Below are 17,500 nucleotides of genomic sequence, written 5' to 3' on the forward strand. Positions count from 1 at the left end.
ACATGTAATTTGTAAATTATTTGATTGACATTTAAATGCATTCTTAGGTTTTGGAAAGATTTAAATACACTCTCGTTTAAATTAGATTACGAACACTATTAATAACATATTAAGAGAAATATTTAAATAGATTGTTCCCACATAAACCATTCCCTCGACCACTGTTAATAAATACTGACATTATGTAGAACCAATAATTAGCATAATGAGTTTAACTCAGAGATGCCCGCATTCCAAGTTTATATGTCATGCATACTGTGTTTTTGTTTCTTTGTTTTATTAATTGTTCATATATGCAGATGGCTCCACAAGTCCTTAATCAATCGTCAAGATGTCACTCACTAGGCCTATCTATCTCACCTGTTTACCCTTTTCCTTGATTTTCGAGGGGGGGGGGTATATTTTTTATTGTTAAAAAGGTTATGATAATCATAATGTCAATAATGATAACATTAGAAAAAATATATATTTTCCCGCAAACTATAGGAAAGGGAAAAATTAGTTTACATAGGCCTTTTAAGCGGCTCGTTGATGGCTGAGCGCGTGTGGAGCCATCTATACGCAAATAAAATTCACAAGAGAAAACTCGACAGCGTTTATACACGGCACCTCTGGGTTAACAAACAGAATAAACAGCATATTAAAGTATTAAAAATCTATCTATCCTTCTTAACATTTCTTCCTTCATTTTTTTTTCCTATATTTCTGTTACAAAACTACAAAAAATAAAAAATCTCGAGCACAGACCATTCTCACCAACGCTTCCCCCATTTCTTTTGTTTACATCGCGCAATTACTCCTTCTCAACTAATCCTTTTTTCTTTCTCTTTCCCCTCCTCCTTATCCTTCCTTCGCCCTGTGCTTCCTGCGGCTTCAGGAGATCCCCTGGGAAGCCCTCCAGTACCTGACGGCGGAGTGTAACTACGGAGGAAAAGTGACAGACGAGCGGGATCGAAGGACTCTGAGCACGATCCTGCGTAAATTCTACAACCCGGATATAGTGAAGGGAGAGACACATTCGTTCGATCCGCAAAGTAAGGATTTTTTGTTGTTTCCGGGTTGTGTATTGGCGTTGTTGGGGTTCGTTGAAGGTTGTTAATAGTTATGGTAATTCTGTTCGGGATAATAGTGTTTATATACGGAAGAATTGGTTAAAAGAAATACTTGAAAATTAAATGTTTGGTCCATCATTAGAAAAAAGTAAAACAAATAAATAAATAAATAAATAAATAAAAAAGGTATAGCGGTTGACCGAGTATTCTCAAAGCACGGCATTTTTGACTGCGCCGTAAATGTTATTCTCATTTTTATTTTATCGCATTAGCAATATCCATCCTTCTTCCTCATAAACTTTACTCTCCAATTATCATAATTTCCTTCTTTCTGTTATTTTAATTTCCTTCTCATGTCTGTCTTTCTCATCATTTTCACTCCCCTCTCCTTTAGACGCGTAGACATCCCCTTCCTCTATCTACTCTCATTATCACGATCGCTTCTTTGTCACCGTCGTTACCATTGTCTTCCTTAATCTTTATTATCTTCAACATCATTATTCCTTTTTTCTGTCCTTCTTTCTTACTTCCTTTTCCATATTCCGTCATCCCAGTGCTCATTCACTCGCTTCTATCCCTTTCTCTCTCTCTCTCTCTCTCTCTCTCTCTCTCTCTCTGTCTCTCTCTCTCTCTCTCTCTCTCTCTCTCTCTCTCATCTCTCTCTCTCTCTCTCTCTCTTTCCCCATTTCCTCCTTCCCCTTCCCCTTCCCCTCCCTCCTCACCCACTTATCAACCTATCCCAACACTCATTACACTCTCTTCTCTCCCCCTCCACCCCTCCTTCGCCCCGCCCCCTTAGACGTCTACACCACGCCCCCCGACGGCGAATACGCCTCCTACCTCAACCACATCTCGGAGCTGCCCCGCGACGCCCCGCCCCACGTCTTCGGGATGAACAGCAACGCCAGCATCAACAAGGACCAGGCGGAGACCAACAAGCTCTTCTCGGCCGTTCTCCTCACCCAGGTGCCGCTTAGAGGGGGCAGTAGGGGTTGTGGTAGTGGCAGTTGTTGTTGTTGTGGCAGGGGTGGTTGTTGTGGTAGTGGCAGGAGTTGCTGTTGTTGTAAAAGCAGTAGTGGTTGTTGTTGTAGCAACAGTAGTTGTAGTTTATAGGAGTGGTGGTGGTAGTAGTAGAGTAGTAGTTGTTGTAATAGCAACAGTCGTTGTAGTCTATAGTAGTAGTAGTACTAGTAGTAGTAACAGATGTAGAATAGTAGTCGTTTGTGCATTAACATCAGTAGTAGTTCCTAGAATAATTCTTAAAAAAAAAATAATAATAAAGTTGAAGGGGATCGTCTACTTTTTTCGTTTTTTTTTTTTTTTTGGTAGACTTTTTTTTTAAATCGTCGAAAAAAAAATTAGTTGTAGTCAAAAAACAAAAAATGAAAATTTACAATTTTTCACAAAATAAATAAAATCCAGCAAAAATTAGTCTTTCTGATCGCTTCATTTCAAAGATTCATCCTTTGCCTAGGGAACATAGGAAGCACTTTTTCGATTTTGACTGATGTACTTTATTTTTCTTCTTCTTTTTTTTCTTTTTGAGGGTGGGAAATATTTTACCGAGTCGACTGGCAGGTGTCCGAAAAAGACGTTTTTTCATATATATGTCACTTTTACAAGAAGCACAGGAGAAAAATCGAAAAATCCGTTCCCTACATTACCTAGACACATCATTTATCTACAAAATAAGCTATAATACATTTATTTTGAACTAAATTTGCGTCTGCTGCGCATTTGAAGAAAATAATAAGTAGACTTCCGAAATAACGGTCGTTAAAGTTTTTTTTTTCCTCTTCATAAATTTTATGGTATGCAATATAAAAGGGAGAAGCAGAATCATCCTAAAACATAATTGTCTATCATGTACCTGTATTCCAAAGTCTTGCGGAAATTGTCATCATGTAACATTGTCCCAGCTGATTTGGTATTTCCCAGCGGAAATTGACTATTTAAACGAATTATCTAACCCCCCCCCCCAAAAAAAAAAAAAGACAGCCATTTTGATTTCATATCTGAATAGAACAATCTTTTAACTATAATATGCGGAATTTTTAGAAGTCAATCTTCTTGTTTGGTGAATATTTTACGAAGAATTTTTCAACACCCGAAAAGAGTCTTTTGAAAATATATGTCATATTTGAAGCACATGAAGAGATTGCAAATCCTTATTGCAGCATATGATACATATACTATTCGACTAAATAATGGGCCACAATGCGTTAAAATCGGACAGAAAATGCCTGTGCTGCGCGTGAATATGTACAGTACTATAATATCGCGATTTTTTCCTCTATATTATGCATAGATTATAGATAACAAATCATGTATGAAATACTTGTATATGATATAAATATCTATTATCTACTTCTGTTGTTGCAATAATTGGGTTTTACTATGTACAATATTGGTACAAAAATTATCATTTTGCTCATAGATCAAACTAATTGCTTATGGTGAAAACATAAAGAAAATAAAATGCTTTATATGAATGGCATATACTTATTTATTTGTATGAAAAATTTCTTTGTTATTGTTTTGTTTTTGTTTTGTTTTTTGTTTTTTATGCTTGCCAGATTTTTTTTTCTTTATTAAAATGAAGGTTGGTCTTATCTTACGTGAAATTTAATAAGCTCTCAAAAAATACTCTCATTTTTATTATACCTAATCAGTACGTCGCAACTGCCGATTTTCTAAGGAAAGGTGGAAAAAACTAATATTTTGGTCGACATCGAAAAGGGCTGCCACCACCTGAAATTCAGCGGTCGGGCCTTGAAATTTTCATGGGAGAATCGGAGGCCATCAAACTCCTTCAAAATGGATTTAACTCGATTTCGACAAGATGGGAGAAAAAATGCCGAAAAATGACTAGACGATCCCCCGAGGTGACGCCCCTGGTCTAAATCCTGGTTTCCTTGCACGCAGGGGATAGTTTAGAGGCACAGTAATCAGACAGCCACTATTTGCCCGAAGTCGCAAGAGTGTGAACACCAAATTCTAAATCAGTACTATTATTATTATTATTATTATTATTATTAACATTGTTATGATTATGATTATTATTATCATCATTATTATTATTATTGCTATTATTATGATGATTATTATTATTGACATTATTATTATTATCATTATTATTATTATTATTATTATTGTTATTGTTATTATTATTACAAGGCCCAGGCCGGGACCAACAACCTCTTCATCATGTAACTCAGGTGCCGCTTATTGCCATTATTATCATTATTGCTATTCATTTTTCTCTCATGTCTCCCTTTGTCTCTGCTTCCTCCTCTTCTTTTCACATCAAGCTATTATCGGCCGTTCTTCCTACCCAGAGCCACTTATATTTTTTATTATTATCATTGTTATTATTGTTAGTGTTATTATTGTTGTTATCATCTTTGTTATTATTATTGTTGTTGTTATTATCTTTGTTATTATTGTTGCTGTTATCAGCATCCTTCTCTTTACCTTCTTTCTTCTCTTCTTTTGCTTTCCAATTCTGTTCTGGTGTTCTTTTCATCTAGTTGCGCCGATTGTTATTGTTTTATATATATATTGTTATTATTACTGTTGTTATTTTTAGGATAATATTTCTGATTATTTATTGTTGTTTTGATATTATTGTTATCGTTCTTATTTTCATTATCATTAATAGTATTACTATTGTTGTTTTCATTATTATCGTTATTATCATTCTTATTATTGTTATTATTATTATTATTATTATTGTTATTGTTATTATTATTATTATTGATGTTGTTATTATTGTCATTATTATTATCATCATCATTATCATTGTTATCATTAATTATCATCATTATTGTGATTATGATGATAATTACTTTTGTTGTTATCATTATTATTGTCATCATCATCATGCATTTTCTTCTTTTCCTTCTCCTTTTCTGTTATTGGTTGAGCCGGAATAGCCTTAGTATTTAACTGCAGTAAGCATGTGATGGATATTAAGCACTCACGTCATTGATGAAGAATAGTGCTATTAATGCAGACGAGAATGATGGATGTTGTTTTGTTTCTCATTCTCTGTCTGTCTGTCTGTCTGACTCTTTCTCTCTGTCTGTCTCATATTCTTTCTCTTTCTCTGGTTGTCTGTCTGTCTGTCTCACTTTCTCTCTCTCTCTCTCTCTCTCTCTCTCTCTCTCTCTCTCTCTCTCTCTCTCTCTCTCTCTCTCTCTCTCTCTCTCTCTCTCTCTCTCTCTCTCTCTCTCTCTCTCTCTCTCTCTCCCTCTTTCTCCCTCTCTCTCCCTCAACCTTCCTTCATCTCAAACTTCTTGTATTCCCCTCTTTCCCTTCCTAGCTTCGCCTCCCCCTCTTTCTCTTCTTCTCTTTGTCTTCCCCTTTTTCTCTTTCTCCTCTCCTTCCCCTCCCCCCACGCCCTCAGTCTAACACCAAGGACAACCTCTCACGCAGGCGACGTCCCTCTCGTCTGGCGGCGGCGGCGACGGCGACGGCGACGCGGTAGGGAGGACGTGCGAGGAGATCCTGGGCCGCATCCCGCCGCCCTTCGTGGTGGACGCCGCCCTCGCCAAGTACCCCACCAGGAGGGAGCAGAGCCTCAACACCGTCCTCGTGCAGGAGATGAGCAGATACAACACACTCATCGTCACCATCTCGAGCACCATCAGCGCCGTTCTCAGGGCGATTGAGGGTCTGTTTGGGTCTTTTTGTTCGTCTGTTTTGCTCTTTTTTCTTCTCTGGGTCCTGGTTTGTTTTAAGATCTTTCTTTTTTGTCTCGTTTTCTCCCTGTCTCTCTATCTGTCTTTTTCTTCATTTCTTTATCGGGTTTTTTCTTTATCTCTTTATCGGTCTGTCACTCCGTTTCTTTCTCTTTCTAGCTCTAGTTTTCTGTCTATTTATAATCTCTATTTGTTTAGCTGATTTTGTTTAAGCTCGCACTTTATTTCTTTCATTTTCAACATGCACAGAGCGCTCTCTCTCGTATTGTCTCGTTCGCTTTCTCTATTCTTCTCCCCTCTTCCTCCCCCTCCCCCTTTGCCTCTCCCTTTCCCTCTCTCCCTCCCTCCCTCCCCCACTTCTCCTTCCCCTTTACCCCTCCACCTCACCCCTTCTTCCTTCTTCCCTTCTTCCCTCCTCCCCTCCTCCCCTCCTCCCCTCCTCCCCTCCTCCCTTCCTTCCCACCTTCCCTCCTCCCCTCCTCCCCTTCTCCCCACCTCCCCTTCTCCCCTCCTCCCCTCCTCCCCATCTCACCTTCGACTCCCCAAATAGCAAAGCCATTTAGTCCCCAGACTGATTAATTGTCCCCATTACCCGTGATCACTCGATCTTTTCCCTTACAACCGAATGTTAAGAAGATAATAAAGTACGTGTCAAGATAATTAATTGCAGGAGGAGTCTTTATCAGACACACTTAGGACGCTACGACCTTTGATACAGCTGCGACGAAGCGACCGTGAAATATGAAAATTTATCTATTTAATTCGGGTTGAGGGGTCGGGGGCCGCTGTCTCCTGGTCTATCGATTCAGCGAGAGGAAGTGTTCGGGAGTTGTTAGTACAGGGAGCGTTTTGTCCTGTTATTTTTCTGTTGTGGTTTGCTTTCATTCCTTGTTGATTATTCTTGGGTATTACTGTAATCAGTTTCATTAGCATTTTTGGTATATTTATAGGTGGACAAAAAGGTATGAGTGTATATGTATACTGAACTGTGAATTTGTGTATGTATATATATATGTGTGTGTGTGTGTGTGTGTGTGTGTGTAATGTTTGTGTGTGTGTGTGTGTGTGTGTGTGTAATGTTTGTGTGTGTGTGTGTGTGTGTGTGTGTGCGTGTGTGTGTGTGTGTGTGTGTGTGTAAATGAAAACCAACTCCCTCTATCCCTGGCGCTCGAACGGGCCTCCTAACCTCCCACAGGAACGGAGAGTCTGTCGGAGGAGGTGGAGGAGGTGCTCGTCGGAGTGCGCACCGGCCGCGTCCCCGACATGTGGCGCGCGAGGTCCTACCCAACGCTCAAGGGCCTCGGCTCCTACATCAACGACCTCGTGCAGCGCCTTCAGTTCCTTCAGGTGAGACGTGGAGTCCTTCGGCAGCCAGAGGGAAGGGAGCGGCGTCGTCTTCTAGATGCGATTTGTTAAATGTCTTTTTCTTCTTTGCAATATTTTTGCAGCCTCTTCTCCCCCATTCCTTGTCTTTCTCTTCCATCTCCCTTTCCCCTCTTCTCTCTCTCTCTCTCTCTATCTATCTCTCCCCCCCTGCCTCCTTCACTTTCTCTCTCTCTCCCTGCCTCCTTCACTTTCTCTCTCATCTCCCAAACTCTTTCATTTTCTCTCTCATCTCCATCCCTCCCTCCTCTTCCTCTACCTTCTCCCTCCTCTATTTCTCTCCCCTCCCCTCTCTCTTTCCCATAAATCTCACTCTCTCCCTTTCTTGCTCTCCCTTCCAACCTCTCCATCCTTCCTCCCTTAATCTCACAGTGTGATGCAGTGGTAGGGTTCTCCTCTAGCGATCTTGCTGACCCGCGTTCGAATCCCGCACCGCCATTGGATGGTAACCCCGGCCATTCCTTGCAGACAGGGGTTAACTTAGAAGGAACGTGAAAGAGAGATCCTGCCACACCAAGAATAACCATTGTAGCAAACGGAATTAAGCTAAATTATTATCATATTCTTCTTTACTGCTTTTACCCATCCATTCCTCCATTCCCCCCTTTCGCAGAACTGGTACGAGGTCGGGCAGCCTCGTGTGTTCTGGCTTAGCGGGTTTTTCTTCACCCAGTCCTTCTTAACAGCTGTTTTGCAAAACCACGCTCGCGCCTACACCCTCGCTATAGATCAGCTGTGGTTCAATTTCCAGGTATGGGAATGTGTGGAAATGGTTGTAAGGGTTATGGTGATGTATGGTATGGGATGGGTATGGTGGTTTGTGTATGCTGGAGTGAGTGGGGGAAATTTGTCGTATGTGTTAATTAATGATGGAATGTAAATGTTGTGATGAATTCATGGTACATGATAATTATGAGGTTCTGTAAATGCTGTAAAGATTATGGTTATGGTGATTTATGATAAACGATGATTATGAGGTTCTGTAAATGCTGTAGTAATTATGGTAGATTTTTGGTATGTCTGATAATGGTGATGGTTTGTAAATGCTGGAATGATCATGGTGGTTTATGGTATTTGATGAGGATGAAGCCTTGTATGTGTTGTAATAACCATGTTAATTTATGATATCTGATAATCGTGATGTTTTGTAATCTGAAATAGAATTATATAGCTTCTAAAAAAGGATATGATAAAGTCGGCCTGTTTGCTAAAATTGTGCGAAGCCCGACCCAATAAATATTCGCATATAAAGACGCATATACACAGAAATGAATGTATATCTCTCTGTCTATCTGATAGATGTACATTTATCTGTCTATCTCTGTAGTTAATATGCATGTCTAGACTGATAGATATGCATTGATTCTTTATATATGTATATCCGTATAGATGATTATTTATTGGGTCGGGCTTTGCACAGTTCTAACAAACAGACCGAATATATAGATATGTAAATTATATTCAGAATGATTTAGAAGCATAACGAAAATCATGAGGACAAAAACATTTCTTAAGACAGAGAGAAATGACTTGAGATTTATTTATTTATTTGTTTATTTATTATTATCATTATTTAAGATTTCAACATTCAACACGGAGATAATAAAGATTATTATAGGAGTAATAAAAATGAAAGTTAATCTATTAATAACAGTCATACTTTTCTCTCTCTGCCCCCCCCCTTATAATGTTTTTCTCTTCGACGTGGGCGATGAGTTATGATATAAATAATGATGATAATAACCTTGATATATTGGGATAAGACACTGGTATTGACCATAGTGATAAAGATGATTATGATACTGATTATGAAAAAATGATAATGATTAAGTAGAAATTATTATGATTATTATAATAATGATAATGATAAAGATAGAAATAATGATGTGAATGAAAATGATAGTAACAAAATGATGATTATAAAAAAATAATGACAACTATGGTAACAAACCATTAAAAGGGATGGCGATGAAAATGATAATAACAATCACATTCACAAAAAAATAAAAATAAAAACATAACAGCAATCACACTCACCCCCTTCTCCCCCCATCTCCCCCCCTCCCCCCCAGGTCTGTGACGTCGACGAGGATAGCCCCGCCCCCGACGTCGGAACCTACATCCGGGGTCTGTTCCTCGAGGGCGCCCGCTGGGACCACTCGACGGGGCGCCTGGAGGAGGCCCTGCCGAGGCGCCTGCACGAGAACATGCCGCCGGTGAGGCTTGTTGGATGTGGATGTTGATGGGTGCGAGAATTGGTGGATGTGGATATTGATGGGTGCGAGAATTGGTGAGGCTTGTTGGATGTGGATATTGATGGATGCGAAAGTTAATGGGTGTGGATATTAATGGATTCGAGAATGAATGGGTGCGGATATGAATGGATACTAAAGTTGATAGATATTAATGGATACGAAAATTAATGGATACAGAATTAACGTGTATGAAATCTGACTCATACCGATATTCATACAAGCGAAAATTGATGTACAGAAATTGGTGTAGACGGAAATTAATGTTTACGGGATTAATATGTACGAAAATAAATGTTACGTAAATATTTTTTACGAAAATTAATGTTACGTAAATATTTTTTACGAAAGTGAATGTTACGGAATTAATGTTTACGGAATTTTATGTTAATTAATGTTTGCGAGATTTATGGATACCCAAATTAACGTTTAAGGAGTTGAAGTTTACGAAATTTAAATTTTACGAAGATTAATAAATGCGGAATTGATTTATAGGAACGTTAATATACGCGAAAAATCACGTGATTGGAAGTTATGCAAGTGTAAAATAATTATAAAAGGTAAGTAGTTAGATTAACTGAATATCGACATATTAGATTTATTCGCTATAAGTTGTTTTTGACTGAGATTTCTAAGGGGTAAAGAGAGGGAATTTTATCCTTCAGAAAAAAAAATGAATAAATTAAGAAATTATGAAAATATCTTGGTTCTTCTACCTCTCTCAACTTTACCTTGGAGAGTAATATCCTTTCTTTTTATCCAATCTATCCCACACAGAGCAATAGAGAAATGGCCGAACAGATTAATAAAATCCATAGCTTTTAGTACACCATCTTACCTTGAAATGGAATCTCTCTCTTTTTACAACAACAAAACCTCTCTCTGTCTATCTATTTCGATCTATTAACACCTCGTCCTCCACAGATCTGGTTGAGACCGGTGGTACACGTGGACATACTCGCCACGACCTCCTACTCCTCTCGATCAATCTGAATAAACAAATAGATATCTAAATACTTAACTAAGCACAATTATCAAAACCTTTCTCTGTCTTTTTCGGTCTGTCTACACCTCCTCTACCGTAGATCTGGTTTCGATCTATTTAAATAAAGAAACTAAACACAACGAAACCCCTTCTGTATCTATCTATCTCGATCTATCAACACCCTGTCCTACACAGGTTTGGTTGAAGTCTCTGGCACCCGCCACGGCCTCTTGCTCCTCTCGGTGTATCAAAATGAACGAATAAATACCAAATTACTTAACGAAACGCAACGAAACTTTCCTCTTATCTGTCTATCTCGATCTATCAACCCCTCGTCCTCCACAGATCTGGCTGAAGTCTCTGGCACCCGCCACGGCCTCTTGCTCCTCTCGGTGTATCAAAATTAACGAATAAATACCAAATTGCCCAACGAGACGCAACGAAACTTCCCTCGTTATCTGTCTATCTCGGTCTATCAACCCCTCGTCCTCCACAGATCTGGCTGAGGCCGATGGTACCCGCCACGGCCTCTTGCTCCACTTGGTGTCTCAAAATGAACGAATAAATACCAAATTACCTAACGAAACGCAACGAAACTTCCCTCTTATCTATCTACCTATCTATCTACCTCGATCTATCAACCCCTCGTCCTCCACAGATCTGGCTGAGGCCGATGGTGCGCGAGGACATCCCACCCACGACCTCCTACTCGTGCCCCGTGTACAAGACGAGCGAGCGGCGCGGGAACCTGACCACGACGGGGCACTGCACCAACTACGTCATCTCCGTCAGGATCCCGACCCATCTCTCGGAGGACCACTGGACTCTCAGGGGCGTGGCGCTCCTGTGCTCGTTGTCGGATTAAAGGAGGGAGAAAGGGAGAGAAGGAGGAGAGGACGGAGAAAGGGAGAGAAGGAGGAGGAGGAGAGGCGGGAGAAAGGGAGAGAAGGAGGAGGAGAGGAGGGAGAAAGGGAGAGAAGGAGGAGGAGGAGAGGAGAGGTGGTGGGAGAGAGGGAGGAGAAAGAGGGGATGGAGGAGGAGGAGAGGTGGTGGGAGAAAGGGAGGAGGAGGAGAGGTGGTGGGAGAAAGGGAGGAGGAGGAGAGGTGGCGGAAGAGAGAGAGGAGGAGAAGGAGGGAAGGAAGAATGAAATGATAAAGCAGAAGAATTCTTATCAAAGGTCAATACAAAGTTGCTATAGGTTGCTTTTGATTCAATAGAGCTAATTTGCGTATTTTGGCGTATATATATATATATATATATATATATATATATATATATATATATATATATATATATATATATATATATATATATATATATATATACGCATTCACAAACACGGATATGTGCTGTACATTGCTAGTGAAAAATGTCTCAAGATGTACTGTGTTTTTTCTTTCTTTCTTTCTCTTTGAAGAGAAGAAAAGATAAGCAGAAGAACCAGTGATAAAAAAAGACAAGAAAAAAAAGTTATCGGCAAAATAGATGACTTCCTTTGCTGCCACAACGCTAAATTGCAAACACGTTGACAAATGACTAGAGAATTATGTATTAATTTCTGAGGGATGATTGAGGGGGTCCATGCGGCTCAGGGACTTATGGTCTGCCGGCTGGGAATCCCTTTGACCTGTTCGCCCTGTCATTAAGGGCTGAATTATGTGGTATAATTAAAGGCAAGTCTACCCTATAGATCCTTGTGTATAGATATATATGTATATTTATAGTCTCGCTTATATACGTATATTACACAAAGATGGATGTTGCTATTAAGTACATATAAACATTACAACTACAGTTACATGCGTATACACATCTATAATAATCTACTTAAGAAGGATATTACTTTAATATCAATATCAAAACCTTTTTTTTCAATAAAATAATAAAACGATTTTCGAAATAGGCATTAAAGAAAAGTGATATATATATATATATATATATATATATATATATATATATATATATATATATATATATATATATATATATATATATATCAGCGTGCCTTAGAAACCAAGCTATAACATAGCGATTTCTGAAAGGACTCCTTATTAGTGGTTGATCATGTATGTATGGAAAGATTTATCGCATGTGCGTATGTATATCCCCATGTGTACCGCTTGACCTTCTGTAAGTAATGATGATTTATAAGTACATTTGTCTTCATATATTCCATAATGTATGTAACGGTTGTTAGTGTGATAAAGAAACGTTTCCCTTATACTTTGCTTGAGTTTAGAGAATTACGTCTTTTAAGATCTTGAATTTTATTAAAGTAAATATTGTAGATATCGAAGAAAAGGTTAATATGAGCTTCTGTAATGCTAATAGATAAATATTGTATTTAATTATACGTCTACCTATTTCTTTGTAAGCCTTTTTGCCCATTTCTCTATATCTCTACATCATGTATGCAATATATAATCATGTGTTTATTGTAAAATCATCATAATTTATCTTTATTCATGTATTAATTTGTGTATCTTGATTGTAGAAAAAATGTAGATTTTAAAGTTCTTGATTTTTTATAATAGATACTGTAGATATCGAAAAAGGTTTATACGATTCCCGTAATGTTAAAATAGAAATTATATATTCAGACATCTATCTTGCTATCTATTTGTAAGGCTATCCGCCCCACCGTTTGTGTTATGTAATCAGTATGTATATACATGAATACATTACAATGTTTATCTACTTCTAGCATTTTTCAGTTCCATGCATCGATCTGTTTATCTTGAGTGTAGACAAATACAGCATTTTAAGTTCTTGAATTTTATGATAGTAAATATTGTAGATATCGAAAAATAAATATTGTAGATATCCAGTATTGTTCATATAAATATTATATATTCATACATACACATATTTATCTTCAGGCCTATCTGTCTCATTCTATATTGTATATCAAATATGTGCGAATATATACTTTGTAATTTTAATCTTCTTTTAACTATCTATTTATCTATATTTTACATTCATTTCCGTAGGTAGTATAGAATTACTTTCCTAACCTGTACTTGAGTGTTCAGTGGTATAGCATTTTAAGTTCTTGAATATTATAGAAAATATTGTAAACATGGAAAAAAGTTTAAGCGACTGCTGTAATGATAATAAATAATTAGGTATATGTTCAGAATACATTGTCTATTGGTCTGTAAGCTTATTTATCTATCCGTCTATCGTACGAGCTATAATTATGTTATGCAGTAGATACGATATATATAATTATATATATAGTAATTCGATTTTAATATACTCATACCTATCTATCAGTCTACTTATCTATTTCCCATATATAGTTCCATATTTCGCCTCTATATCTGTAGAAAAAACAGTGAGAAAGATATATTTAGATAGAAAATAAAAAAGATAATTAGAAAATTTCTTTCATTATCCCTCGATTCAGCAATCATAAGAGACACTATTATAAATGTGGTGTTTGATATTTGATATAGAATTTGGGTGACAGAGAGAGGTAGGCGGGGCTTGTGGGTGTATGTTGTGTATTTGTATGAGTACGTGGTTGTTTTTAGTCCTGTATAGTACCTAGAGTTCTGGTTACTTCATTATTGCAATTTTTCGTTCTTTTTCTATATTTATTTTTTCTGCGTCTGTCTTTATCTTTCTGCCTGTCTGTACACCAGTCGTTATTTTTTTGTTTTTGTATTTCAACATTTTCCTGTTTCTCCAATTCAATGTCAGGACAGGTTCGCATACAATGTGAGATCAGAGATGTGTGAGTGTGTGTGTGTGTGTCCAACTCTCTATTTATCTATCTCTCTCTATGTATATATATATCTTCTCTCATTAATGAAGACTAATAAAATCCCAAACTGAATCAATATAGCCATCAACTAACCCTGTGACCCTCACGCATGCGCACAAACCCAATCCACCCCTCACCCCTCACCCCTAACCCCCTCCCCGCCTTACCCAACCCACCCACACACGCATACCTACCTCTCTGCATCCTCACCGAAGAGTCATATTCACTCCTGACACTCCACACAGGACGCATACTCCGCATACACCCTTCTAGAACCATGGCTGATATGATGACCGCGCGGTGTATACTCAGGGCAGTCTCTCTTCGCGTGTGGGTTGCCCTTGTCTTGGGATACCTGGCGACGTTCAGTGGGGTTAAGGTCGAAGCTGGCGAGGTTTCGTCCCGAGTGTACCGGCAGGTAAGTTGTGACGAAATATCAAGAAAGAGGTGAGAGGTTAGAAAGTTAGGAAGGTTATGCAAGAAAAATTTATTTCTTATCATTATTGTTGTTATCACCAAAGTTAGAAAGGTTATGCAAGAGCCATTTATTTCTTATCATTATTGTTGTTGTTATCACAAAAGTTAGAAAGGCTATCCGAGAGCCACTTATATTTTATCATTATTATTGTTGTTATTACCAGCATTATCGTTATCAGTACTGGTGGTAGTATTATTAGTGTGACCCGTGAAAATTCTACGAAATGAAAAAAGAAGTATTTCTTCCCAACCTCCCTTCTTTGATTCTCCGCTTTCTTCCTCTTGCATTCTCTCTCCCTTTCCCTCTCCCTCTCCCTTTCCCTTTCTCGGTCTGCCACCTCCTCTCACTCCTAAATCCTCCTTGAATTCACTCCCCTCCCACTCCAAGCCGTACGTTCGCCTCTTCCTACTCAACTCACGTCCTCTTCCTCCTTTCCCCCTCCTCTTTCGCTTCCTCATACTCTGTCCTCCCTCCTCCCCATCCTCCCTTTTCTCTGTGAGCCCCCCTGGTCCATTTGCCCTCCCTTTTCCCTTTCCCTCCCCCTTTCCTCTTTAAATTCCTTCCCTTTCCCTTTCTCCATTTCCCTTTCCTCTTTAAATTCCCTCCGTTTCCCCTTCCATTTCCCATCTCCCTGTCTCCCTTTCCTCTTTAAGTTTCCTTTCCTTCCCCCTTTCTTTCTTAGATTTCCTCCCTTCTCCCTTCCGTTTCCCCTTCCCTTTCCCATCTCCCTTTCCTCTTTAAGCTCCCTTATCATCCCCTCCCCCTTTCCCCTTCATGTCCTCTCCTCTCTCTTTCTCCCTTCCACCTTTCCCCTTCATGTCCCTCTCCCTCTCTCCTCTTCCTTCTTTATGTCTGTTTCCTTCTCCCACTTTCCTCTCACTCCCTCTTCATACCCTCTTCTTTGAACGTTCCCCTCGGGAAATATAAATAATAATTAAATGAAAAAAAATACATAAACTGACAGTCTAGTTAACGTAGTGTTTTTGGTTCGAGAAAGATTGATAATAATAACAATAAAAAATGATGAGAATGATAAAAATAATGATAATAGTAGACTTAGAAATGTTTTTCATTGATTCGTCATGTGATTCCGTTATGCGTGGTGCGTGTGTGTGTGTGTGTGTGTGTGTGAGTGTGTGTGTGTGTGTGTGTGTGTGTGTGTGTGTGTTTGTGTGTGTGTGTGTGTGTGTGTGTGTGTGTGTGTGTGTGTGTGTGTGTGTGTGTGTGTGTGTGTGTGTGTTTGTGTGTGTGTGTGTGTGTGTGTGTGTGTGTGTGTGTTATTATTGTTATTATTATAATTTTCATTATCAAATTATCATTATCATTATCATGATCATGATCATTGTTGTTATTATCATTGTATATCACTATTATCATTTTTGTCATGATTAGTATTATCAATATTATTGTTACTATTTTTATTTTTTTATTATTATTATTATCATTATTATTATCATTATTATTATTATTATCATTATTATTATTATCATTATCATTATTATTATCATTATCATTATTATCATTATCATTATTGCTGCTATCATTATAATTATTTCTGCTATCATCATCACTAATTTTACCATCTTTGTCATTATTATTATAATCCTTATAAAGATTTTTTTTTTACCAGAGGTGAGTTTTAGCCCAATTTAGATGTCATTAAATTTTGGTGGTGATCCGGATCATGGTCCGGATCTAGAATTTCTTTAAAGGATATATTAGCATTGCGAGATACGAGAACACGGACGTCACCAGTGTACTTGAGAAAGAGGTGATTTTAATTTAATTCTTCAAGTTTGAATATTCTTATTGCATCAGTGACCTTGTTGCCTTGGCGGAGGTATGCGCGCTCTAAGTGCTTCTAGTTATGATTGTGATTATGATCACCTTCGCCAATTATCATTATCGCCATCGTCTCTTTTGTTTTTGATCTCTCCTTTTTTCCCTAAACCTCCCATTTTCTTTCTTCCCCTTCTTCTCTTACTCTCCCATCTTTTCACTTTTATCAATTTCTTCCCACCCACACAGTGATGTTTATAATTCTTCCCATTTTCTATATCTTTCCCACACTAACTTCCTTTTCCCCCAATAGATGTCTCTGCCGTCATTCTCGTCCGAGTGCGTGTTGGAGGAGGTCGTGTTATCGCCGGCGCTCTCTCGCTTCTCCTGCGGCGCTCTGTGCTTGCAGAAGACGACTTGTTCTGCTTATTGCGTGACAGGTAGCGTCGCTTATTCGAAAAATGTGGAGAGTTACGTTTTTATCCTTCCTTGTGCAAAGAGGAAGTGAATGCCATTTGGTAGACTAAAGAAGGGACGAGGGCGGCACCCCTTATTTCAGAAGCGCTCCTCCTTTTGGATAACTAGATAAACGTAACACACTAAGTACTCTTACTCATTAATAGACCTATTATAACCTCCATCATATTTTCCTACGTTCCCCGCCCCCCTTAAACCACCTCGCCCTTCGTCAGGAGAGAAATGCCGCCTCCTGAACGTCGCCGTGGCCCCAGGAGGTCCTGTCTCGCCCCAGGGAGGTTCGTCTGAGATGTGCTTCGTCCCTGTAGATCCTTCAGGAGCCACGGGCGAGGACCTGGCGCGGGGGAGGCCGGTAGTAGCCCCCGGGACTTGGGATGGGGACTACGCGCCCGCTGAGACTGTGGTAGGTCAGAGAGAGAGAGAGAGAGATACAAACCAAGACATAAGAGACAGAGAGAGAACTGAAAAAGTAAATCAATAAAAAAAAAAAATAATGATAACCCTATTCCTCCTTCCCCTAGGTGAGCGGGGCCATCTGCGAGTCAACGGAGTACGACTGCTACTGCTCCGACTTCCAGCTCACGCCCGTCTTCAAGGTGGACCTCGGGGCGTCCAAGGGCG

At 38.9% G+C, this 17,500-nt stretch overlaps 1 protein-coding gene across 1 annotated transcript in view; it reads left to right on the forward strand.

Moving 5' to 3' along the window:
• The window catches only part of Dhc36C (Dynein heavy chain at 36C), a 93,921-nt gene extending 82,540 nt beyond the window's left edge, over nucleotides 1–11,381 (forward strand). Inside the window, exons 65-71 of the mRNA XM_070130484.1 lie at nucleotides 878–1,034; nucleotides 1,852–2,018; nucleotides 5,490–5,727; nucleotides 6,951–7,102; nucleotides 7,752–7,889; nucleotides 9,211–9,354; nucleotides 11,034–11,381. Coding sequence (XP_069986585.1) covers nucleotides 878–1,034; nucleotides 1,852–2,018; nucleotides 5,490–5,727; nucleotides 6,951–7,102; nucleotides 7,752–7,889; nucleotides 9,211–9,354; nucleotides 11,034–11,240 — 1,203 coding nt within the window. The 3' untranslated portion in view covers nucleotides 11,241–11,381. The remainder of the gene's footprint in view (nucleotides 1–877; nucleotides 1,035–1,851; nucleotides 2,019–5,489; nucleotides 5,728–6,950; nucleotides 7,103–7,751; nucleotides 7,890–9,210; nucleotides 9,355–11,033) is intronic.
• Nucleotides 11,382–17,500: the final 6,119 nt, after the last annotated feature.

The sequence above is a fragment of the Penaeus vannamei genome, chromosome 2, assembly GCF_042767895.1.
Source record: "Penaeus vannamei isolate JL-2024 chromosome 2, ASM4276789v1, whole genome shotgun sequence".
NCBI classification, from domain to species: Eukaryota; Metazoa; Arthropoda; class Malacostraca; order Decapoda; family Penaeidae; genus Penaeus; species Penaeus vannamei.